The 26974-nt window shown below is 42.4% G+C and overlaps 2 protein-coding genes across 2 annotated transcripts in view; one reads left to right on the top strand and one right to left on the bottom strand.

Moving 5' to 3' along the window:
* Positions 1 to 26064, bottom strand: part of COL4A1 (collagen type IV alpha 1 chain) — a 123014-nt gene extending 96950 nt beyond the window's left edge. The window contains exon 1 of the mRNA XM_065677937.1: positions 25636 to 26064. Coding sequence (XP_065534009.1) covers positions 25636 to 25698 — 63 coding nt within the window. The 5' untranslated portion in view covers positions 25699 to 26064. The remainder of the gene's footprint in view (positions 1 to 25635) is intronic.
* Positions 25913 to 26974, top strand: part of COL4A2 (collagen type IV alpha 2 chain) — a 152892-nt gene continuing 151830 nt past the window's right edge. The window contains exons 1-3 of the mRNA XM_065677936.1: positions 25913 to 26093; positions 26335 to 26438; positions 26578 to 26638. Coding sequence (XP_065534008.1) covers positions 26395 to 26438; positions 26578 to 26638 — 105 coding nt within the window. The 5' untranslated portion in view covers positions 25913 to 26093; positions 26335 to 26394. The remainder of the gene's footprint in view (positions 26094 to 26334; positions 26439 to 26577; positions 26639 to 26974) is intronic.

Here is a 26974-nt window from a genome sequence, read left to right as displayed (position 1 = left end):
ATGACAAACCCTATACCAGGCAATTGCTGGGCCTTTATGTTCGGGATCAGTTTTGTAGGATGTATGTTAATAAACAGGATATTAAGTAATAAAAACTGTAAGACAAGAACACAGACTAGGAAAATGTGCACTCACGAAAATTAGCATTATGAAACTCCACAAAAATTGTGGCATGAATGAAAGAGCATTTTATTGTCTGTCCATTCTGATTTCTCTGCCACCCCCACAAATATCCCTGGACAGCAGACACATTATGCTTCTTATTCTAAGGACCTGCATCTAATCCATTACAAGGCATGCTCGGTTCCACAGCACAAGCTGTAGTAAGCTGTTAGGTTAGCACCAAGCCAAACATTAACTCTCAGTGAAAAAGAAACTGAGGCGCTGGTGAGGAAAAGGGTTGGCTAAGGAATGCTTGCTGCATTACACAGTGCACTGGGTACTAACACTACTTCAAGCATGGGAAGGAAACAACCTGGAAGATGTACCTTGTCTTAGATGTCCTAGCTGCACATCAGGTCTAGGTGTGGAGTTGTTTTGAATTATCCCTTACCACCTTTCATCCGTTTCAGTACAGCACCAAGCAAACAGAGTGTAGCTAAAAGCACCACTTGCAATAAATGCATTATCTGTATTAATCAGAAACTAATAACATACTTTAAATTCAAAACAGAAGCAGACATGTTCACTCCAGACTCAGGTTGCCAAAAAAGACCCATTCCTTTGATGTCAGAGGATGCTGGTCAGTCAAGGAGGCTGTACAATCTAAAAGCTTATTCAGCTTATAAATTCTCAGGCAGTCATCATCATTTGTTCCACAGTAAAGACCCATTTAGTGAAGAAAAAAAAACAGGACCCAATGGGATCTTACTTGCCTGTTTTTGGTTATTGAGATGACTTTCATTGATATTCCTGGCTTGGTATATTTTTTCCACTGTACACAAAGATGACAAAGGTCATGCAATACAGCATTTAAAATTTCTCATAGAAAATAAATGAACCATGACTCATACATGGGTACAGCACGTTCTTTACTTTATCCCTAAAGTAAGAGATAGTACCAAGTTTTTGTTTGCAGCTGCACAAATGCAGTATGAAAGATATATATTCCTGAACATATGTTTCTAAACTTCACAGTGGAACAATTGTGCCAAAGCCTTCAAAACTTAGCATACACAAGGCAGTCTGGAAGAACATCAGTAATCCTCAGCCATAAACATCTACTGACGCACATCTCCAACATGTTGCAATATAGGAGATTAAGACAAAAGCCATCTTCAATTAACAGATCAATGATGGCATCTGACCATTAATCTTCCAAATACTAGTCACATTTGGTCAGCATAGCGAGACTGCAAATATTAGGGCTCCCATATATTATGTCTTCACTTTCCCTTTGTGCTCCTGTCTAGGTAGATCTCTGATAATCACAGATTATTTTTTAAAAGCCTCTAGAAACAAGAAGTGGGCCTTGGGGAGAAGGAGAGGAGGGGGTGTGAAGCTTAGCCAGCATAGGAACTGATGGGGGATAAGGGAGCTTGTGAGGAGGCGTGGTAGCTCTCAAGTGGAAGAGCTTAGGGACAGGAAGGTGTGAGGAACATCTCTGTGTTGCAGAGATGTGCAAAAACTGCATAAAGGCAGAAAAACAATGGAGAGATTGAACCTGGAGGAAAAGCGCTAAAAACAGGGTTATAGGACCGCTGCCATAACAGGCATCTTCCCCTCCCCACTGTCAACTTCCTTCCTACTTCAGCAACAAGATTCCCATTCAGGGAACAAGGGGACATAACACAGCCTTACTTCTGTCCCCTGCTGCTCTCTGTTTGCAGCCAGAAACATGGAAGCCCCTTTGAATAGAAACAGGTTTATCCTGGGTAGACTGGGGCCCCACACCTCCCACTTGCCTGCAGCTAAAGCAACGCAGGGGAGGGAGAGCACAGCACTCGGCACCAAGGGCATCCAGATTCCCAGGTGAGCTCTATGATGGCTGCCAGCCACCTAAGCACTGCTGCTTCCTCTCTAATCTCTGTTTCAAGTGGTTTAGGGTAAATTTTTCACATGTGAAGTTCCCTGATGTCAAATCCATCAGCCTTGAACTTTAGGGGCAATCATGGCCCACCCGATTTTGATGCTCCTGCCTCATCTAACATACCCAGATGCACAGAATTTCATTTATTGCACCCTAGATTAAAATCAGTAACTAATATACTAACTTATTAACTCCAGGAAAAAAAAAATCAAGGCAATGGCATATCCTACATCTACAGGCTTAGGTAGCTTTCACTTGCAAAAGCAATTTTGTGCTTCGTAAATCAAGTTGTATATTCAACCAATTTAGGTTAATCTGTATCAGGGAGCACAGCAGACGCAGGGGGTGGGCACTTTGGCCAACCTTTTAATCAACTCCTGAGCTTCAGTCTCCTGCCTTTCAACCCATGCTGATGCTCATCCTGCTGTTCTCAGGCTTGCAGAAAGCTGCAGTATTATGAAAGAGCCAAGGGAACAAGGCAGAAACACAAGCTCATTTCTGTTATGTCATGTAAAGTTTTGTTTAGCACAGACATGAATTAAATTGGCAGATTAATCTAATAGAGCAGAACACAAGAGTGAAATGCACAATGGCAAGTGTTTGATTTCTGTGTGACACAGCTGCCCCTATTAACTTCAAATTATCTCCTTTTATGGACTCCAAGCTTTTTCTATTTTTCACAACTTTAACTGGATGACGGGTTAAATACTCGGAAAAGCGCAAGAATGTTTTTTTACTGCAGCCAACACAGAGAGGGGAATCGCTGAACTCACTGCTTCCATAAAACAGGAAACTGTATTTTGGGTGCATCTGATTCACGCTGCTTCCCACCGTCACCCTTACGCAGCCATGGTTTGGTCCCTGTGTTCCCCCACCATGGAAGGAACAGGGAGCTCTGCCAATGCTTTTGCTTCCAATTTTCCACCTGGTTATTCTAACACAGGCACACTTCATTAAAAGAACTTTCCCAAAACTCACACGCTTATAGTTTGAAGCAGATTGGTGAGAATTTTATTTTACAACTGTATTCCCCCTTCCCACTTTCCCATAGGCAAAACCAGACTGAAAACCTGCACAGAAGTATTTCCACAGCTTTCCAAAATCAAAATATCACTGACCACCAGATGAAAAATCCCACAGGACAAACAAATAGGACAAACACCTCCTTCTGCATCCTTACCAGCAAAGAGTAGAACCAGTGCCCAGGCCAATTTGCTTAGCATAGAAAGTGGACACACTGGATGCTCTCTCCATCTGTCACTTGAAAAGGATACTGGGAAGGGAAACGTCTCTCCCTCCCTTGTTTCTACCTTCGATAAAATCAAATGAAGGGAAAGACCTGAGAACCCATTCTCTTCATAACCCCAGAGCCCAGCACTGGGAGCAAGCAGTATAGAAAGCTCATTAAAGCTCAAGAATGCATCTACAAAACAAATAGCAAAAAGAAAGCCACAAAGCCCAGTGCCTACACAAAGGCATCTTCTTTTCTCTCCTCATCTGCTGGAGCCATCTCTCACCCACAAAAGCAACTCTGCAGGCACTATTGTGGCCTGCAAGTTCTAACTTTCTCTGTGATTCTTTCATCTAAATACAAATTGGGGCTCAAACTAGAGAGGTGAGGAGGCTCAGTGAAATAAAGAAATCATTTGGACTTAATTCAGACCATTCAGAGCTCAGGCCTCTCCAAGAGTCTTACAAACAGCTGCTCTACAAAAGACCTTGCTTCTGCAAAATCCCTTTCAGGCTCAGTCCTGTTTCACAATGAAATTAGGCCTGTGCAAGATTCAAATTTTGAGCTAAATTTGTAACAATTTTTAACTGAGCAATGATCTATTTAAATGTTGAAACTCATTTATAACTTTCCTGAAAAAGCAAATGCACTGCACTTTAGTGCTGAGGCCACACTCTGCCCTTGGGATACACTCTACCACACACTATGCCACTTGGGATTCAAATAACAGTTTATGGGACAGTGATCAGTACTTTCTCTGTATAAATTTTTTCTTGACTTCCCCCCAGCCTATGTGGATCCAGCTGAGAGGAGGTAATGAAGAGGAAGGAGGTTGGCAAGTTCTGTCATCCTTGTTGGTACCATCTAAACCAAGTGCTTGAAAATGGAAGTTGATGTTTCAACATCACTCTGACCTATTTTGTATGTCAAATAGCTGTAAATAAAAGGAAACAGTATTTGGATTTCCTCCTTGTGGCAGACACTGTTCAAGCAAAACTAACAGGGCTGGCTGCAGCCCCAGCCAGGACAGGGAACCTCTGTCACTGCTCATCTGCAGGACTGCCCAAGGCAACACTCACAGCTGTTGAGAGAAAATTTGGCCACTCCTCAGTGGCATATCCCATTGCTGGAAAGCTGGACAAACCACCTGGCAAGAGTCCACAGCTGATGGCATCCAGGAACAAATTTCTACAGATTACAGAGCATCACAATAAATCTCTCCATCTTCTGCAAAAACAAGTGTTTGGCGCTTGTTTTATTTTGCCTTCTCTAACATATAAAATCAATTTACAGCACACATACTTCATTAAAAAAATTAAAGCCACACAGAACCATTGCACATACAGTCCCTTCAGGGACACCATAATAATAGGAAGACACGGTTTAAGATATATGTGCTGAAGAAGATGGAATCTAGGCATCTATGTATTTCCTATCAGCTACAATCAAAACTGTTCTACTGTGAAAATTAGACATACCTGCTAACAAACATACATACTCTCTCATGTGGCAGGTACCCATGTGACTTTGGAAGAAATAAAGCCTGGCCCTCAGATCACACATACATGCACAGGCATTTCTATTGCTATGAAATTATGAATGGAAAAATAGAAGCAAAGGAGCTAAAGGCAGAGCTAATAACACAGCTGTACATTAGCAGATTGAGTCTAAGAATGTAAACTTATTTAGGGTGAAAACAAGATTGGCATTATATTTGCATTACTTCATTTTGCTTAATCTGTATATCTAATTCTTCACATAAAGCTTGACTTTGTGCTAAATAAGAAATGCCTTTACGCTCCGCCAGCAGGCTCTGTCCATTCTACAAAAAGCGAACATCCACTTATTTCATCTAAAGGTCAAAAGCGAAATGCCTTGGGGATATCCCATGCAACCTTAAAATAAAAGTCGCATTCCTAAACCCCGAACTATCTAGAATGCAACACAATGTCATTATTATTCCTTTGAAAATGTAAAACAATTACTCACTTATATTAAAAGCAAAACTCTTTAAAAGGTCCTAAATCCCAATGAAATACCAACAGTGAGAATTTTAAATCTTGCTGCTCAAAAAGCACAACCTTTTTTCCTTGCAGTTTTATGCATTAGGGAAGTCATGACACCCATAAGTGTTTAAAAGACATGTGATGTAATTATAATATTTGTTCACTTCGAATTAAAAGAAAACAGTTCTTATTTAAACACCACCAGTAGCCAAAGCAGCTATCCCAAAAAATCTTTTCAGTCATTCTTACTAAACTCTATGTTTACTCCGTGATACCTACCTGCAATTATGCATCAATATTTAATGATCCCGTTTAGCAAAATCAGAACACAGAACTCCAGTGGAGCGCGAACTTTTGACTGCCATTTTTTTTTCTGGTTTCCTTCTTCATTTCTTAATCTTCACACAGCTCTAAGTCCAGTGTTCAAGACCTAAACTGAAACTCTCTGAAACTATAGGGAGCTTTCTAAGCTTCATAAGCTTTGAAATTATTGCATGTACAAGCTATAAAACACCTGCTATAATATTATACTCAACCCTAGTAATTTCTCTCTTCTACTGTATTTCCGCTCAGCCTGTTAGTAGATTGAAAACAACATCTTTCTTTTTGTCCTAAGGGCTATATAAAATTACATCACAATGCTTATCCAGCTTTACAGTGTCAAATTACTTTATTCAGGAGAGGCATATAATGACCTTTTTGGACAACTAAGACTTATTTTTATTTATTTCTACTTTAAACAGATCATTAGAAAAATCTCTTAATATACTTTGTGTGTTTAATACATCTATAATACACATCAGCTTTACAATTACTTTCAAGGTGCTCACTGCCAGCAGTAGACAGCTGGGACTACCTGCTACCAACAGTGCATATAAGGCACCATATGCAGAAGGACATGACTTGTCACGGTGCCAAAAGGCTGATCTTCAGAAAGATACTCTCTAAGGGGAAATGTGCTTGGGTGAACTTCAAGTTTTATACATTTAATAGTAATATACAATTTTCTATTACCCCAGATAATTTGAAACAGGTTGCAAAAGCCTCGGTGTACATAAAAACTAAAAATAACTGTGTTGCTGTTTTACCATTACTTCAGCTGAATTCATAGATTTTATCATTCTCCAGTTGTTTCAACAAAGCTTTTAGCTACTTTTAAAAGCTTTATATTCATGAGATGGAAAGCAGGTTTGAAAGGAAGTTCTGCACCATCTGACCTTTCAATTTTCCCATGGGGATTTTAAGCATCCAAGGGGTCACTGACAAACACAACATAGAATCCCACCAAAGCAAAAACCCACTGAACAATTCTCAGGGAAAAGCGAAGACAACTGTTTCATCAACTCTTCCATGTTTTCAGACATACGAGTTGTATCTGGCAATAGCTCAACAGAGAGAAAGGAACACCAAAAGAGGAGCACAGACTAAGCATCGATGTAATCAGACGAATTAAGCAGCTTGTAAACTGGGAGCTGCCTGTTCATCAGCAGCTAAAAGGCAAAATACTCAAGTACCTACAACACTAAAGTACATAATCTGCTAACATCAAAACCTGTGGTTTGCTGCATACACTTTTCTTCCTTATTACAGGCAAAGCTCACAGCCTTGCCAATATATATATCAGGTCAAGTGGCTTCATGTGAAGAGGGAAGGGTAAGACTACAGTGATAATCAAACACACTGGAACTGGACTATCAAGGCAAGGGAGTCAGGAAAAACAGGATGACAGATAAGACAAACAGATATTGTAAGGGAAAATAATTAATACAGTCAGGGGAAAGACACTGGGCTGAGAAAATGAGTAGAAAAAAGCAATGAGTGCAGTCTCTTTACTGGAGCAAAACAGTAGTCTGGATAAGACATAGGAAAATTAATTTCCATTTCACCACTGCTTTCAATAATAACTATGAGGCCTTTGAGAAACGATTTTAAATACCACGCCTTCCTCCCACCTTGAGAAAGTGATGGGATAACTGAGAGCAGCAAGGAACTGCTCCTGTGGCAGAGCTACACTTCACAACCTTCTTTCTTGAAACAGTCAAAATGGAAAAATTATTCCCTTTTTTATTTTTTTTTTTTTTTTTCAATTCACTTTATTCTCGCAATGATTTTTGAAGGTTCTACATTTACAACCTTCTCCCTCCACTGGTTTCTGTTTGGTTGCTGCAGGTACTTAAGATACATGGAAAGCCGAGATGGACAACTGCAAAGACATTTCCCAGTTAAGGCAGTTGAGCGGTGGCCTTTGAGAACGCAATCCAGGCTCTGCCTCTACCACAAAATCCCTTGAAGATGCTGCACAGATTATTTCCACACTTTTCACAGGCAATCACTAATTACACATTTCCCATTTTCTATGCATCTGGCGTTGGATCTTTTTTCAGACCAGAGGTCTCAAAGACCTGGCTTCAGCTGAAGTTACTGTGTTAAAAGCAAACTATGAAATGCTACTGCATGCTAATTAGGAGGTACTTTTGACACTACCTTCCCTATGCTTCCTCTTGCAAAGAGTAAGCAAATAGCTATGAGATCTTCAGGAATGGTTCAAGCACCACTCTGGATCACATAGACAAAATGGGGTGAAATGGCTATCCGCAGCAATACGCTGCCTCATTCCACCCGAGGGTATGCTTCTAAAAATCAGCATGCTCTTTTTTTAAAGCATTTGGGTATTATTGTGATAAAAGCCATAGGAAGCTCATAAGAAGCTGAAGGAAGTTGTTCTGCCTTCAAAGAACAACTTGATTATGAGATCTTAAACTTAAGAAACAAGTCCAAAAAGAATAAAGAAAAAAATATAACCCTGCATCCTCTCTCACTCACTGAGCACAGTCTGTTCTGTGTATTGAACAAGATGGGATTCTGTAAAATCCATCAAGCAATTAAAGGCTAGTATGATGCAAAAGGGGCCCATATTTAGGTTGCACAAGAGCTTGACTATGAAAACGGAATATACTCTAAGCATTTGCTCTGCGGGAAGTTATGTTAATATTATGTCAGCATATGAGCAGTGGTAAGAGGGAAGTGCATTTGGCTATACATCACGCAAAGATATTTAATGGCCACCACCTCTCTGAAAGCAAACAGACAAGAGTGGGAGCAAGGCTGCAGCTCTGGGAAGCCAGCTAATAGCTGGCTGTGACCAGAAGGTCAGCCACACTCACCCCCCACCCCTCCTCTAGGCCAGTCCAGCTCTGATGTGAAACCACACCTTGAAGCTGTGGTTAACGCAGTTCCTGCAGCACAACCCAAATCCCTGCTGCTGTTAACAGCTGCGGTCTGGCCCCACTCCCGCTCCCTCTTCTGTGCTAATACTGACCGTCATGAAGCCAGCCCTACCAGGAGCCAGCACTGGGAACCAGACGAGCTGAAACAGGCTCCAGCTTACAGCAAAATGAACACTGATGCTGCTGTACATGAGGAAGAGTGGAAATGTCTCTTTTGACAGCCCTGCAGGATGCAGTCTCTTTAGCATCAGTCAGACAGTCAGTCCAGCCTGCTTCCCTATCCTGTCCAACACTGTTAAATTAATCACAAAGCATTCGCAACAGAGACCAAGTACCTTAACTCCCAATATGCTGCCAGCGTGATCAATCTATTCTCCTAGTGCTACTATGACAGCTGAATGAAGGTTTGCTCAGAATGCTGCCTCTTCTTGTTACTCTTTTAGACCTATTTCCACTTCAATGGGTTCTGCAATACTTACTTCACTGCTACCTGAAATGACTGGCGTGAGCGGCTGGGAGCTCTTGTATTCTGAACTCAACAAAGAAAATTGTCTACATGCAAAATTAGTGCTACAAAAGTAAAACCACATCCACCCCTCACTTTATAGCCATGTTTAAATTCAATGTTTCTTCTGAGTATCTCAAATACATTGTGTTTTCAAGGGGGAAAAAAGAGAGTAAAGCAAACTGACTGGATGCTTGCTTTGCATTTCCATCACCATTTTGGTTTTCAACACCTGAATACAGAAAAAATTACTTTCATAATGATTCAATTGAGTGATTTAGTCTCTGCAAGCATATTTAAGACAGGTAAAGTATTACAGGTGCCCACCAGGAACTACAAGTAGTGAGATGAATGAAGAACAGAAGCTGTCTGCTGTACTTCTTAAAACATATTGACATAGCTTTTTCTAAACAAAACACATATAAAGGCTCCTAAAACTTTGGGGATGAGGTTTAGTTCCATGCCTTTTATTCTGGAACTCCACATTTATCTCACCCATACTTTGGCTGGTGGAGTGCACATCAAGTATCCCTGAGAGACAAAGTACTACAGTATACAGATGTGCCAATTTTGGAAGCAGTTGGATCACTTCTCCCTACGAGGTCAGGGCTTTTGGACCAAAAGAATAGCTCTACTGTTTGCTATCCAGCTGAGAACAGCCTTGACTCCCCATCTTGTTCAATGCTATAAAATTAATCATGAAGAATTAAATTGCTCCCCCTTTATTTTCAATTAGCAGCGGGGGAAGAAGAGTACAGGTAACATACTCTCATATTATGAAACTGAACTTTTTATAGTTACTTGTAACAACCCAAAGCTTATCATTCATTGCCAAGCCTTTCCTTTACCAATTTATTTCATTCATTTCCCCTTCTTTCACTGGAAAGAAATTCCATATTAAAACAAACAAACAAACAAACAAACAAACAAAAAAAAAACAGAAAAAAATTAATTAAAATTTCCATTTCCAAAAGACTTTTTTAATGACTAAAATAATTTAATATGAAGATCCTGGCTAATTTTCCCTTAGAAAACTGGCAGGCCTTGTAAGATGTGTGGGTTTAAAGCTGTCCAATTGCTTTTATTTTCCTCCTCTACACTGAATATCAAAAATTCAAATCCATTACCTTTACTCTCCCAAATAATTCTGTGCATACTTGACTTTTCTTGTGGGAAAAAAAAAAAAAAAAAGAAAAAAAAATTCTGTTTGGGGTCCTAATCAGAAACAATTTAGAAAATATGCTTTTAAATGCACTCTATGTAAAGTCAGGACCAATTTTATTCTCCATGAGGGCCATGAAGAAATAGCCAAAAGTAAAAGCTTCAAATGGTAATCAGGTGCACTATTCTGAACCCTGTGACAAAATTCCTCTTTATCATCTGTCTTTTCTCCCACTTTGACATTTAGCCTCTTTATTTAAAGTTTTTGTCTCTGCAGTTGCTGTAGAAACACCTAAAAATGAGAACAGTAAGGATCAACACAGGAAAAAGCTAGACAACCCAGAGTTACATGATGAGTGATGGGTGTGAGTGCACTGCCAAATTTTGCGACAGGCACATTCCTTTTATTTCTCATGCTAGTAATTCTAAAAAAATAATTTTCAATCTTTATCAAATTTACTTTTATTATATACTTTCAAGCTTTGTATGGTCACAGTGTATGACACAACTGACTTATATTCTACTTTGAAGACCAAGACGTTTTGTTTTTCTTACTTCACTGTTGAGAAAGGGAGACACAGGAAAACTAAAATACTGCACAGGGCTGCCAAAGCAGCCTGTGGCAAAATAAGGACTGGATTTCTGCTCCCACATGTGCATGCAGTAATGTTCACCTTCAGCTGGACTGGATACTGCCTGCAGCATCTCTCTCAGTCCACCACAGCAGCAAGAAGCTGACTTTATCCTAGGGCTGGAACTAGATAAGCAGTTGATCAGCCTTATGGAGCTAGAGATCCATGATATTTGTTCCAGGGTAACTATGCAGCCAGCTAGAGCTGCTCAGGGAGAGGAATTCCTTGTATACAGCAAATGAAAAAGGGGAAAGAGAAAGAACAGCACCAAAAAGCTACTCTAGGACAAGCTCCTTACAAATCTGCTGGATCCATCCTTTCAGGATGCAGTACCTAGACCTGTCTGCAATTCTGCTGTAGCTGAGGGAGTAGGTGGATGTCCAACATGAGGGGAATAACTGGAAATCTAACACTCACACTGGGTCCTTCACAAAAACTTAAAGCCCACAAGGGTTTTGTGGCATGGCAGTGTATGTCCAGCAGCATCGTTACAGAGATTTATTTCTGAAACAGACACCCTATCTTTGGTCAGGGCTCAATGTCCTGTCCCGTTCACATCTGAAAAGGGCTGATGAACATGCCACAGAACAAAGGAAATTGGAAAAATAAAACCTTAGACTGCACAGTAAAAAAGTCCATAACTTAACCTGAAAGAAGAGGAAAAAAAAAAATAAATATCAGTCAGGATATCGGCTGTGCCAACTTCATTGACAAGGGAAAATAAATTCATTGGAACCTCTTATTCTCCCTTGATTATCTACCTAGATCCATGGTTCTGACTTTGATTTGAGAAGTCCCCACAGGTTTTAATGGTTTGGGGAGAAAGGGCGGGGGTGGTCCCATACTTTTTGTGATGAAAAATAAAAGGAAAATGAGCAGGGGAGAAGGGGGCAGAGAGCGGAAAAAAAAAGTATCTATCTTCAACAGGTAAGTGCTTATCAAAATGAGGTTTTATCTACATTATGCAGAATGCATCCCTTAGTCTTAAAAGGAGTGTGCAGTGGTATAAATGTCTGCATGAAATGATTTATAACATACCTTTGAATATTACATGCAATACTGAGTGGGTTCTATTAACAGATACATCTGTGAATAGGCACCCGAAGAGAAAAAAGAAATCCTGAAAGAGATAAAGTGTCACTATCATTAAGCTGTAAAAAAAAATGAAGATTTCAGAAACAAGCATGTGCACAGGTACTTTATTCTGCAATAAAAATAAAGAAGATGCTTTTGGTGAAAAAATCTGAGTCAAGAAATATAATATGCCAACATACAGACACCACAGCACAGGACTGAGAACAGTACAGACCACAGCACACAGGAACAGTGTTTGGCTGATACTGCAGGCTCCAAAATGAAGTTGTTTATTCAAACTATTTATAATTTTAGAAAGAATTCTGATAAACAAGTACAGCGGTAATATTTTTATCATTACCCTAGCAATTACTTTACTGCCTATTCTCGGACAAAAATACATTATATACATTTCTTTTGAATTTTTCTCCAAAATCTTCCTCTCTTGCATTTCTTGATAAGGCCTGGGAAAAGAAATAAAACCAAAAAAACAAATGTCACCTTTTATTCTTAAACATTTTGAGCTGCTTTTTGCCCCAAACACATGTCTTCCTGCATTTCAGAGAGATTCTAGATGCTGTGATTTGTACCAACTGTCAGTAGTCCTTAAATAAAGAAACAATACACCAGCTGGTCACAGCCACAAAACTTCATGGGTTTCAGCCAACCTCCCATTCTTAGTCCCTGTTCCCTGACAACACATCTGGACTAAAAGACTACCAGACTTTCTCTTTTGCACTGTTAAGAGTTACAATGAGGAGAAAAACAGGTACCAAGAAATACATTCAGAGTCTTTGAATCTAGTCTGAAGTGTTCACTTAACAGTGAGAAATACTAAACCAAACTCTACAGAAAAAGTTGCCTTGTATTCTACTGACAACATTTGGGAAGATGTCTCTTGGTTAATGTCTTCATTATTTAAAAAAAATCTCTCTTTGATGACTCAGCCTAGAGCCTCAGGAGGTGTTTTTCCCTTTCTGATTTACCTTGATCACTACACCTAGGTGGTTTCTCACTGTCAACACATCCAGCTTTTAATAGCTTCCTGACATTGGACAATAGCATATATTTTCACACGTTCCATTTAAATTGAAGTATCAGCCTATCATCACTAAGTCCCAACATCAATTCAAACATATGAAATAAATGAAGCGGTTAGACATGACATTGGACTTGCAGTCTAGGGAATCGAGTAACACTGGTTGAAATAGAGGAAAAGAGGCACAGGACCTGCTTTCTCTTTTTCTGACCAGCCTCTTTTTTTAACCCCGCTCTAAATCTGTTAATTTCAAATAACCCTCAGACAACCAAGCTGACGAGACTAATTTTTTCTCTGACTGAAACCGCTAGCCTAATTCTCTGCACATAATAATTCTTCAGCAACAGAAGTAATTTCTCATGCCATAAACAAAATGCTGAAACACCCTAAAAGTAAGAAAAGACTCATAGATCTTACTGACATTTCCTGGCCTTTCTGTAGCTTGTTCCCTCCCCTTTCGCATCGCCTGTAGGTTTTAAAGGGGATGCAACAGGAGCTGGTATTGCTGCCTACTGTAGTCAGCCAGAGAATTCAGCTTCAAAGGGGACACCAGGCAGGGACAGGGCAGCGCTACCACTTCAGGCTCCTCTGGAGGTCAAACCTTTCTCATCCCAGCAGGATAGCCCAAGAATATGGGATCCCTGTTGGTCATCCTCAGGCTCATGGGAAGCAGGTACGACTATTAAGTGTCTGACTTGGGATGCGCAGCCCGCCAGCTGATGCACACTCCTCTGCCTCTCCTGTGGGATGAAGGGCAGCAGGTACTGCTGCTGGTCCTACAGGAGCACATCCCTGCTACTGGCAAGCCCAAGCCTCAGCCACGCTCCTGCTTCAAATGCAGGAGGCAACAGCCAGGGAAGAAAAAACCCATATGCCTTTTTCATGCACCACAGTAAAGCAGGTGCAAGGAGAAGGCTGAAAGCCACTTATCCCACATGGAGCTCAGCACACATGGGAATACATAGGGGACAACTAAGTGCAGTCGTTGCTCCTGCCCAGCCAGCATACCTAGAAGTAATTCCTCTGCCCAGCTCATACCTCAGTATTTCACCACAATGTGCAAAGTGCCTTGACTCTTCTAGAGCTCCATCCCTTTTCTGCCCCTCCAAACACAGGCAGGCAAATAACCAATCTGAAGAAGCAGACACTTGCCTAAGATCAGGCTTCTCCATGATAGACCCTGTTTTACACTTAATGGGTCACTAAATAATTCCTGCAGCCAGTCAGATACTGAAGCATCAGCACCAAAATTCAGTCAAATAACTAATTCCTATGAACTACCTCACTTGGTATTGAGCTATTAATAAATGGTATTGGGATTAATAATTGGTACCAAGGGAAATACACAGACCACTGACCAATACCAGCAACAACTAAGAGACTGGTTAATCATGAAGGTACATCACAATTCTGCCTTTAGCATGGTGTGATTCAGTTTTAAAAAATGTTTTCTTGGCAGCTTCCATCCAATACCATAAATCTAAAGACAGGAATTCTGTACTTTACACTCTCTAACACAGTGAATAGCGACAAGGAACAGATCACTTCACATGCAATATTATAAATTCTCTGTTAACAAGTGTTGTACCTAAACTTTAAATTTAACCTAACATTCCAGAAATTCCTTAGCTGTCTTCAGGTACAGAAAAACTCATGTAAGAGGCTCACATTCTAAGTACATCACAACATTCAATTCTTTTCAGCAATACTTTATCCAATAATATGTGCAACTTCAGAGAGAAGTCAGTCTCCATCTTCGTGACTGATTTGATATGATTTATGTATCTTTGGATTTAGAACTGTGAATTTTCTAGGCAGCTGAACAGCATTTATTAGAAATCTAGGAGTGTTATCAAAAACAACACAAGACATGACATAACCACATACGCGTCTTCCCATATCAATAAATTTCACACATTTCTCATGGACAGTATAGATACACAGCGTGCCATCTGCAAACCCGTTCCATGTAATTGCCCATTACTGTTGCAATCATGGCAAGCATCTGAGCAAGCACACAGAGGGAAATGCAGAACTTTCCACGTTCTGTTCATGAAATGTTCAGATTTTAATCTGTGATAATAAATGGGGATTTACAAAAAACAAAGAACTGCTTATGGGCCTTACGGTACAGGGTAACAGTCCAGCAAAAATAAACCTGAGCTGAACAGAAGATAGACACTCTATCTTCTGGGCTATCTATGGGCTGTTTTGGCATTGCTGTAAGTTCCACAAGCTCTTCTCTTTTATAAGCTAAGATAATTCTATTTAATTTTAACCATCAGGAGACTATTTAATAAAATAAATACTATTGATATATCTACATTAAACATATATAAAATGCATTCTGCCAAAATGGTGTCCAGACTTACATGTCTGTCAAGACATAGATGTGTCTCATATCATATAAGTGACTAAAATTGCGCATAGAACTGGTAATTTGCAAACTCTGGACCAAAATCATAATATGCTGGCTTTCATTTCAAGCTACACAGGGAACCATGCAAGTGTCAGCTCAGGCCTTAACAGAGGTTTAGTCAGGCTTGATAATATCCTACATGTGTTTTGTGCAGTTGTAGTTTCTGAGAGCCTGGAAACATCCAGGAATAGCCTACCTACAGGATTGCAAAGACCTTCTCCTCTTGCTCTCACGTTGCCAAGTCCTTTCCAGTACCAACAGCTCCCATGAGAAAGTGTCTCTGAATGTACGGAAGGTGTTCAGAACAGATACCTTTTAATAGGTATGTATGTTACCTTTGCAAAGACTCTGATAACATAAGTGGGTATGAGGCAATCACTTGCTAAGCTTGATCCTTTGAGGATTTTATTTGAAGACATTAAGAAGAAAACATGAACCTTATAATCACGGCACACAGAAGCATCCTCACAAAATAATCTTTCTCATATCCCACCCAAGCAGTTTTCTTCCTGGCTTTGCCCTATCACCATCATCTTCTTTGGTCTCCTTGCTGATCTAAGAAAAATCCTTCCGCATCCTTAACCCCTTTAACTACTCTAAAGAGGAATTAAATGGAACCTGAAATCATTAGCAACTTTGAGAAAATGACTTTACACCTGAGAGGACAGAGGGCACTGAGCCAGAATCACTCTGAGATTGGTAGTGGCCTGCCTGCAGGTCCCAAGGGCTAGGATCCAAAGCTTTTCTATGCTCATGACGCATCCAGTCCGTTCAGGATCACAAGCTCCATCCCAACCAAGCACACTATTACTGGAAAATGGATCAAAACTCAGCATCTCCTGTTTGTCGGACCAGTGTGAATCAAAGCACATGTTCAAAGGCATGTCCCCAGCAAGATGGATTTGTTTTTCTGCATGATTTGGACTACTATTTTGGCATTCTCAAGGGCGTAAGCCGAGACATTATTTAACCCAAATGGTACAACATTTGCTGAATCACCGAGGTCCATAATGGGAAGCAAGTTTTAAAATAGCAATAGAAAGTCACAGACAGTAGGATTACACTACATAAGAATTAACCGCTCCAGAACCCATGTCTGAGTCCTCCCCCAGCTGGGATTTACCAGTAATGATCAGAGGAACAACACCTTCCAGACTGGGACTGCCAGCTGGGGGTCCTCGCAAATGGTGACAGGGGCCAGGAGCCAGTCAACTCCCACAGTTGTGCTCCAGCTAAGCAAAACTAAGTGCAGGGCTCTAGCATTTGGCTCTTTCCCTCTCTCATGACTTCTTTTTGTAATACCAGGTTTTTGACAATCTCTTTTAATCCCTGGTTTCCGGGATGTTTCTTACCCTGATTTCTGCTCCAGCCGCTTGGGATAAGTCACGCAGCCTTAACTCCTCAGAGTCACTGTACCATTTAAAAAAACATAAAAATAAAAAGGATAAAACTGACAGACTTCCTAGGATGATTTTAACCTTTTTACTTTCTTCTCACTTACATTTATACTTCTTGCAATTCCTTCTTTTTCTCTAAATATTTCCATACTGATTCCAAAAACTGAACTCTTCTTAACAAAGATACAGCCCCAGTCAATAGAATTCAGCTAAAGAAAAATAATCTGACAGCTTCAGTGAAAAAAGAAAAAAAAGTATAATTTCCCCAAACAAAGCTACAATATTACAAGCATTTAAGTAGTTTTAGTCTGTCTTTCCTGTTCTTACAAACTGTTAAAGCTACACGTGTATTTACAGCTAAAGTCTTATGAGTTTTGGCCCTGAATACTGCTTGCACATGCCTCTTGGCTTTATGGCAGCCAATATTTATCCTTTTTTATTCTGCTAGCAGATAACTGACTAACCATTGCCATAAAAGGGACACAGCTTCAAGCACAATCCGAAAATTCCTGGAATGTTGGAGTCTACCCTCATCCTCACTTAGCCGATTTTTCCCTTAATATGTGCACTGTGAATACAAACCATTAGTGTACTAATTTTTCCTCAAACTTTTGTTCTAATTCTTTACAGATCCATAAGTCCATACCAGTGTAATTTTTCAGCCTTATTTGGGTTTCATTACAATCTTAGGATGTTTCAATGCTTTTAGATTATCAAATATTCAAACAGAAGTCTTCAGTAGACTAGAAAACAAGTTTTCTTCCACTAGATAAATAACTGGACTAATAAGACCAAAAGACTTAAAATATCCAGTCAGCACATAGCTATCCAGTGAAAATGGGCTAATTTGTTTTATCCCTTAGCTACAACTGAAACATTTGTCATGACAAGAGAAGAAAAAAGAAGGGGGAAAAAAGAAAGAAAAAAAACCCTGTCTCATTCTGCTATCCATACACTAAATTAAGGACCCCATAAATTATCTATTAAAATAAAACCAGCTAATAAAACATTTTCCCCTAAGTTAGTGATTATTTGCATGACGATAACATACTTCACTGTGAATTTCCAATATGAGTATCTATAGAAATAATCATCACATAAGAATGGCAGCAACTATACTGATGAGTTAGAACACTTTCACCCACTAAACCATTTAGAAATGCTCTACCAGGTTCATGCCCTGTGTTAAGACAACATCCTCATGCATAGAAGATAGAGGACACCTTGGCTCGAAGGAAGGTTGAGCACCTTGGTGAAACCACAGACCTCCCCTGCAGCCAGAGATTCTAAATCCCAGAGCAGCAGAGACAAACATGGGCAGAAAAAAATCTGGACATTGTTTTTAAAAGGTGGTAGAGAAAATGTAAATTGCCTCAAGAATGTCAAGAAATGTTAAAGAAATGTTAATTGTCTCAAGCCATTTTCTTGTAGCAAGTGCTAGGGAACACCACCAGACCTCTGACACCTTTTAAAGCTCAACATCTAGAACTGACTTGTGGCTTTTATCTCATCTCAATTCAGAGATGAAGCATGGAGTCTGCAAAATCAAGCTCTTCAGAGCATCTTTTCTGCTCCCACTTTAACAGCTGGAGAGGGTTCTTCACTAGGGTGACAAACTTTACCCGACACCTTATTTCTGCTTCCCAGTTGTAGCATTTGAAATGTTCTCTAAGGTATACATTGTCACATACAGCCAGAATAATGGGTAGCTTTTCCCATCCTTTATCTGTAAAAGGCTGTACCCCTTCTGAATGTGAAAGATCTAACTCACTAGGTTTTTAATGAAAACATTCTAGTTCTTCCTACTAATCCCTGTGTATTATACTTATTCTTGTATTTATTTTCTAACTGTGATAATTTCTTCCTCCGGTTCCCTCTGAGCCATCTTGAAAACCTTCATCTCAAAATGCCATCTTTGTCATCACTACTAGCAGATGAAAGCCACAAAAAGATGAAAGAAAATTAATTATTGCTTTGCAATTTGTTTATTCCACACACTTGACAGCACTTTGTGTTTTGTCCTTTACATTGTTCTGTTGAAGATGCACACCCTTCCTCAGACCACGAAAGAGGCTGTCTGCCAGCAGCAGTAAAGGTGAAGGCAGCAGGAGCACACGTAGAGAGAAGAGGCAGAGGAAAGGAGGGGAACAGAGGATGTTTAGAAGTTCTCTTGGATCCACCCAAAGAAACCCTCCAGCCTACATAAAATTCCATGAAAATCGGTGAGTAATTTTGCTAGAAATACAGTTATACTTTCTATGAATTAAGTTGGCACACTGATGGAAAATCTTATGCCATTTATTTCAGAACACGTGTGAGGACAGCATCCATTTGACACGAAGGTAGCATAAGGAAAATATGAATAAAAAAACCCTATCCTTTTCCAGCTCTTCTCTGGCTTCCCTTATTTCATCTTTGGCCATGGCTTTTTTATTATGTTACTCTAAGGCAATGCAGGCCAAAAAAAAATAAATAAATAAAAAAGGAGTTTTATTTGTGGGCTGTGAGGCAAGGCTGACTCATCAGCACCGGAGCAGATTCCCAGGCCACTGGCTCCCACAGCACCTGCTGCCTGCTCCCATGCCTCAGCACCTTGTACCACAACTGCACCGATGCCACTCAAACACTCCAGCACAGGTATAGAATCACAGAATCATAGTATAAAAGCAATTCTCACTGGAACCCAGAATTACAAGCTTTCAGACACTTGATGACTTGGCAAATCAGAGGTTCCTACCCCTACAGAGAGCTAATACAGCCTTAAGGCTTACAATGCTTTTTGCCCATGTTGGAAATGCAATGGAAGCAGGCACAAAGTAAGAAGTTTCCTAAAAAAAATATTTGAGACACTGGATCAATCAAAGTGGTAATAAGTAAATCCAGATCTAAAAAGAGTATAGAAGTACAAGCGACTGGAAGCTAAAATGCTTTTAAATATATAATAGTGTACTTTTTCTTTTTTTCTATTTAGAAAGTTCACACAATTTTCTCCTGTGAGAGAGTATGTCAGAGATAAAGGAAGATTAAACAGTCTGGTTTTTGGTCTTTGAAACATTTACTCAAACCTGCCTACTTATATACATATGTTTTCCCCAATACTAAATAAAAACTTTAAGCTATAATGGGCACAATTTTTCTCTGATGAAATCTTTAATTATCCTTTATCTATTTATACATGCCAGAGTAACATCAGACCATGGTTTTTTGCACTATCTACTTATGCTCTTCATAAAGAACATTTGCCTTTTCCTTTAACGCAAGTCACTTCATATTAGAATGGCATAATGGTAGTAACTGACATATTGACAACGTTTTAACTTTTTCTGTATTTTACTTCCACATTGTCCAAGATATTGCTACATAAGGACTCCTGGGAGGGCTAATGCCATTTACTTTTCTGATGTATTAAATCACCAAGAACTATTCCAGCCAGCCACAATCCAGAGAAATCAAAAATTTATCATTCCACAAACATTATTAAATTGCTGCAGTACTTCACACCGTCAACTACTCGCTAAAGGCACAGGTTGCTCTTCAAATCAGGTCATAGTCCATGCCCAAATTCTTCCCTTTGACCAAATGTTGCAAGGTGTTAAGGGCCTTTGTGATGGGAAAGTCAACGGAAATTCTGGGAAGGGAGCACTATGCAACTTTTAAACACTGATGAAGTAAGTCAATTTATTCTCATGTTGAGGTTGTTGAATCTTCCTTTGTTTAGTCTAGCTCTATAAAAAGAACAATATTCATAAGCCTATTCCTAGAGATGGTTTCTGACATTTTAAACAATTGTCTTAGCTGCCTGCAGCAGCTATAATACATTTCTCTACCTGACCAAGGCAGCTGACAGTATATACATCCAGCATAACCTCAGGCATTACACAGCCTAATTGTACCCCAGGATTATATATGCCAAGCGGATGAGCTGCAATGAAACACTGCAGTAGTCCTGCAGGCATCTGATACACACAAATGCTCAGAAATGAAAACTGTACTACTTGGGATAACGGTCCAGGAACGCACTTGTGTGTGCTGACTTTCATCAGCTGGCTCCATGAACGAAGTTCACCGAGATGAGTCAGGACCGACTGCTCAGGGTGGCCCAGGGACTGCATTCTCCAACACAGCGAGTGGCAAACAGGTATGTTCTCTCAAAGCAGCCTAACTTCTCTCACAGTACCCTGTGCATGATGCTGTACAAAAGGTGGCCAGAAGGAGAGAGGAAGTGGATAGGAAGAACAGCAAGGACAAGGACATTCCCCAGAGTCACCCAGCCCGCCCCTTCATCCCCAGATGTGCTTATACATTTTGCTCTCGGTATATATTGATCAAATGACTCTCCTGGGGGGAGGTGCTGGGACTGGAGAAACAAACCCACAACCACTGCTCCCCCAGCAAGTGCTCCTTCCTACGGGCTGGAAGGCCACCTGCCTGCCCAACCTCTCATAGCCCTCTGGGGTACACTCTTGGACACCCCAGATCTCATACCTCTTCCTGCCAAGCCACCTCACTCCAACAGGAAGAAAGGGAAGTGCTGTACTTTTCTTCAGACCCTCCTGCATCCTGCCACAGTAGGGCAGGCAAAACCAAATGCATTTGCCATTCCCCTCTGAGGCCTTCAAGCCTGACAGGTGCTTAACTTACAGAAGCCATTTGGGTCTCTTGTTCTGGCCACATTTACTGAAATGAAGCGACTTCATCTCCATCCGGAATTGAAACCTGTCAGGGTTTTTTGGACTTCTTCTTGGTATTGACAAGTCCTTGAGGACATTCAGGGACAAAGATGCCAAATGGCCTCAGGTGATAGGTCTTTCAGCATCAAAGACAGCTGTCAGCCCTAGACACAAGAGCTGCAGAAGGCAGGTGCCCAACGCAGTCTTATTTCATTAGTAAAAGCACACTTAAGTAAAGCGCTGCCAGTCATTCAGGCTCGGTCATACAACTTCTCTTCAGCCACCTGCCAAAACCCCCAGTGGTTTTTTGTGGTTTTTTTTTTTTTTGTCTGCTCTTGATTTATGTGTTCTGTACATCTTCATCTCAATAAACCATGTTTTTTAATGAAAAAGGAACCAAAAAAAATATTCAGATTAGTTGAAAGCAATTTATTCTTTTTATTTAGGCCTAGAATTACATGTGTCAGACTGCAGTCCCAAATACAATTTAAAAATAGGAGGGCTGACACGAGGAAGGCGTGAGAGCAATACAGCAGAGCTGCCTCTGCCTGGCTATGGACAGGGCACCACTCCCCAGACAGGGCTTGCCCGGGGGACAGGAACCTCCTGGCCTCCCACCAGCACATCCCCAGCTGCCACTACAGGCTCGGCACAAATAGCACTACTGGAATCAGCGCTGCCCTTGTGGAAAAAATTATGCATACTTCTACCAGTGTTTTGGCCTGCCTTCCCCTAGTCACTGGACAGAGCTTGCTCTCAGCTCTGGCCCAGCTCCTGTTTTGCCAATACTAAAAGTAGAAAGGGAGATGGTTGGGAACTTGGAGAGACTGCTAAGCCCAGGTAGGGCATCTGCATCATTCCCCCAGGGGTACATGGCAGCCAGCCCACCTATGTGGAAGACTACTTGCTCCAGGGCACAAGCACAGCCGGAGGATCTTGCTCTGTTGCAGGAAGCACAGGGGACTAGAGCTGCAGCAGCACTGACAAGGTACCAAAACATGAAACCGGGATTTCAGTGGCATTGTCATCTCTCAACCAAGCAGTACTAATGTTAGGAAATGGACTTTCTTCAAAGGAAATGGCAGCCTGAAGAGTGTCAGAAATGAGAGCCCCTGCAGAGATCCATCAAAACAAGCTTCTCCTGTAACCATCTCATGGAAGCAGTCTCTCAGCCTAACCTGGAAACATCTAAATCCACTGCCCTTTCTTCCACTCTATTCTCCTTACAATTTGAAAGTTAATCTCCTAAAAAGAACACAGAACAGTACAAAAGCCCAGCAGGCTATAATTAATATTTTAATTATAATTGGTCAATGTAAAAAACACTGAGCTTCCAGTGCCCCATCTGGATGTGGTTTACAGTGCCAGATTACAACCGGTGGGAGCTGCAAGGGAGCAGCTCCCTTTTCTGTACTGAGGCACGTGATCCTGACAGTAGCTGGCTCAAGGCTGGCTTTGCTACGTCAAAGCCTCTGAGAGAGCAGTCCTTCCAAATCTCCTTGTATGTATTTAATCACAGATATGTCAGTGATAAAACCAATTTTTCACTCTGCCACCCTGGCGATTCTGCTACACTGCGGAATCACCACCCAGACAAGCACGAGCTGCTTCTGCTACATTTGCATTCACAGACATGGTCTCAAGTCTCAATTAGTCACCCCTGCACAACATGATGCATGTATGTAGAAACATTTTTTATTGTGACGGGATGGAGCACTACAAACTAGGTTGCCCGGAGAGGCTGAGGAGTCTCCATCCTTGGGAGATATCCAAAACCCAGCTGGATATGCCTTGAGCAGCCTGCTGTAGCTGGCCCTGCTCTAAGCAGGGCATTGGACTAGATGATCTCCAAGGTGCCCTCCAGCCTCAGAGATTCTGTGATGAAGGCCACAGAAGAATTAAGAGCATGACAAGACTGTGGCTTCACAAATACAAGTTTAAAAAAAAATAAATCTAGCTAATATAAGCTGTTTTGGGGAATCAGCATCACTTTATACAGAAGAAAATTGGTCACTCCATTTAGACTATCTCAAGCAGTACTGCATACAACCTTGCCTACCATGGAGTCCTCTGCCAACACGACTACTCTTTAAATGCAAACAGTGGGAACACATTTGTTTGAGGACATGAGCACTGGGCCAGCTTTGCAACCTCTCCAATAGCAGAAGTGAGAAGTCCTGCCCAGGTGTACAGTCGATCAGACCATCCCACCACAATTACTCAGAGGCATCAGCCTAGCTTAAGGACCTCCAAAAAGAAACCCCACAACCACCACCCACCCCTGGTATGCTGCAGGCCAACAGCAGTTTCCTTCACCTCGAGGGCGTTTGCTAATGATGGGCAACAGCACGGAGCTGGGGACACCACCAACAGAATCGCATTGATTGAAAGGCCACCCATGTACATCTGAAAGCTTATCTAATGCAACAAAACTTCAAGGAGCTCAGTTTCCAGAGTGTACTTGTATTTCCCAGTGGTGCTGAATAGGAACTGTAAATCTGCAGTCAGCACAGCATAGAAAGAATAATTAATTATGAGGATAACTTCATAATGTAATTAAAAGCACCAGGTTATATTTTAAGGCATCTTTAACCATAGGATCAGAGAATGGCTTGGTTTGGAGGGGACCTTAAAGATCACCTAGTTCCAATCTTCCTGCCATGGGCAGGAACACATTCCACTAGACCAGGTTGCTCAAAGCCCTGTCCAGCCTGGCCTTGAACACTGCCAGCGGTGGGGCATTAATAAAACAACTTGTCCCGCACATACAGGACAATTCTAAAACAGAGCCGCTTCACAGTTACTATAGAAGATCTGAAATTGTACAACTAATTCTAAAGTTTGTACTGTCTTCTAATAAACACCTTTGCCCTACATAGTTTTCTGTCTTTGACTGACAGTCATGGTTTACCCAATGACTTCACAGCTCAAGATGGGAACAGATCTCACAAACAGGTATTTATACCTCCAGGAATACCAAATTCAGAGTGCAAATGTGAATCATTTACTTCAAAAGACTTTAATTAATGAAAATTAATTATATCCTGAAAGGAATACAGCTTAATGCCAAGTGATGGGTGAATCATGTCAGAGGTGCATCACCAAGTGATTTACTGCAACCACAGTAAGCCTGATACTATCAGCCTAGGAGCAACAGATAAGGCATCACAAGTTCAGTGCATTTCTTATTTCAGCTGATTCAAGGCATACATACCATCCCCATGGTCACATAGAGATATTAGAATTCATTACAGAACTTAATCTCATCTGAAATGGCAGAAAAATTTTAATATGAACCTTTCCCATACTTTCTCTACTGATTAAAATGCTAGTACAAGATCCTACATCTATAAGCAGGAGGCACAACAAAAATCCATCTGTCCATGCCTACTGGTGAGCTTCTTGTACTCCCAAATTTCACCAGGACAGGATCAACCTAAGCAAATGCAAGAAAGCAAGGAGACACAAAAAGATGAGCCATTGCAAATTATTATGTCACTGCCCTTTACTCAGAGGTACAGAAGGAACAGCACAAACACTCCAGGAGTGCCAGGAAAGAGAGTCCTTTTAACTTAAGGACAGCGGATAGCTATTATCTCCGTGATAAAATTAGCTCCCTTAGCAAAACTTGCAGACTACTTGCATGCTTTCGATTTTAAATTGTAGCTCAATCTGCTCCATCGGGAGAAGTGCCAAAACTCAACTTTAACCATTAACAACATCAGGATCCTTTCTGGTCTCCGGACTACTGCCATCGCGGGGGTCAAACGCAGGGAGCACGGCAACTGGGAGCCAAGCAACCAAGTACTTATTTATTTATTTATTACCTGTCCCTTTTCTTTTCTTTCCCCCTACGAAAACTCTTTTATTTTCCTTTTTAACCGCGGACACACAACTCGTTACTCTTTAGCCGCGGGGGGCTGAGCGCTTTATACTCCCTCCCCAGCCAGCGGCGCTCCGAGCAGAGCCGTGGGAGAGCTACCGGCCAGCGGGGCCCGTCCCGCAGCTGTAGCCGGGACCCCGCCGCCAGTCCGGGGGGGGAGGCCTCCCCTGTCCGCGCCCGCGGAGGGCCGGCGAGCGGGCGCAGCGCCGCAGGTCAAGCGGGTATCCCTGCCCAGCCCACCTGGCTGCTTCGCCTTTCCGAGAGCCGCGGCCCCGCGCAGTGCAGGCGCGGGGCAGACATTAGGCAGACCCCGTCCCGTCCCCGCGCTGCCCCGTGAGAAGGTCCCTTGTCCGCGTACTCACCGCGGCGGACACGGCGCTGAGCTCGGCGCTCAGCAGCAGCCCGAAGCCCAGCCAGAGCCGCATGCTGCCGCGCACCGCACCGCGCCGTCTGTCCCTGGAGCGGCGTTGCGCCGGCGGCTCAGTGTGGGGCTCCGCGGGGCCGGCCCCACATGCGCTCCGCTCCCCTCCGTGCCGGCCTCGGCGCCTGTAATGCCTCGGGGGCGAGGGACTCGCCGCGCCGTAGCCGATGGGCGGCGGCAGCCCCCTCTCCTCCCCCCGGGCGGGGACCCTGCCTGGGAGGGCGCAACCTCGCCCGCTCCGCTCCGCTCCGCTCCCCACTGGCAGCAGTTCCTCCTGCTCCTCCTGCTCCCGCCGCGGGTCGGTGGCGGGAGGGGGCGGGCGGAGGGGGGAGGCGCGCCTCTCCTTCGCCCCACACCGCCGCTGCCGCCCGAGAGGGCACGGCGGCGCGGCGCGCAGCGGTGAGGAGCGGTCGCGGGGCTGGGCGGCGGAAGGGGCTGGGAAGGAGCTGGGGCGCGGGCGCTGCCCTCCCGTCGGTGTCCAGGCTCCTGCGGGTGGCTGCGGCGCGACACCCCTCCCGCTCCCTCCCCTCTCCCCCCAAGACCGGCGGGGCCGCTCCTTACCCCGGCAGCGGCGTCGCCGAGCCCGGGGATCGCCGGCGGGGGGACCGGCGTTATGTGCGGGCTCTTCTTTGCCTTGCAGGAGCGGCCGTCCGGCGGGAGGAAGCCCTGAGACGAGCCCCCGGGCAGAAAAGGAGCGAAAATGGACATCTCGCAGCTTCCCTGCGCGCGTGTTTTTGTTTGTCAGTAAGTAATTCTGCTCGGTGGGCTTGTGAAAATGACTATTGAAAGTCGTATTGTCACCTTCAGCGGCAGAGTTTTGTCACGTGCCTGTTTGGGGCTGGTTTGAAACAATAACATCGTGCTTATTCACCTTTCCCTGCAGGGATCTGGGGCTTCTGCTGTTCCTGATGGAAGTCGTGCTGTCAGCTGTCCGAGTGGATGCCGTAAGTAAAATGCCTTATGATTTTTATTGAGGAGAGAGGAGGAAAAAGCAGTTTCCTTGGTACCAGAAAGTGAGGAACTTTGCCAGATGGCTTATCTATCATGCCATTAAAAGAAACAACCAACAAATCATCTCTGCGAGCCTTACAGATAACTGCCTTCAACAACATGATGTTTAGCAGAGAAGTGTAAGGCTTCAGTGATAGATTGTTTGAAGTATTCCACTGTTACTTTTGCTCAGATTGGGTAACTTGTTAAAGCAACAGTGAAGCAAGCCCCACAGCTGCTTCATTTTTGTCAGAAAAGCAAATGCAGTGCCATAGATAACAGAGTACTTT

The sequence above is a fragment of the Lathamus discolor genome, chromosome 4, assembly GCF_037157495.1.
Source record: "Lathamus discolor isolate bLatDis1 chromosome 4, bLatDis1.hap1, whole genome shotgun sequence".
In the NCBI taxonomy this organism is placed as follows: domain Eukaryota; kingdom Metazoa; phylum Chordata; class Aves; order Psittaciformes; family Psittacidae; genus Lathamus; species Lathamus discolor.
Note: the sequence above shows the minus strand (reverse complement) of the source record. Positions and strands in the feature narration are given on the sequence as shown.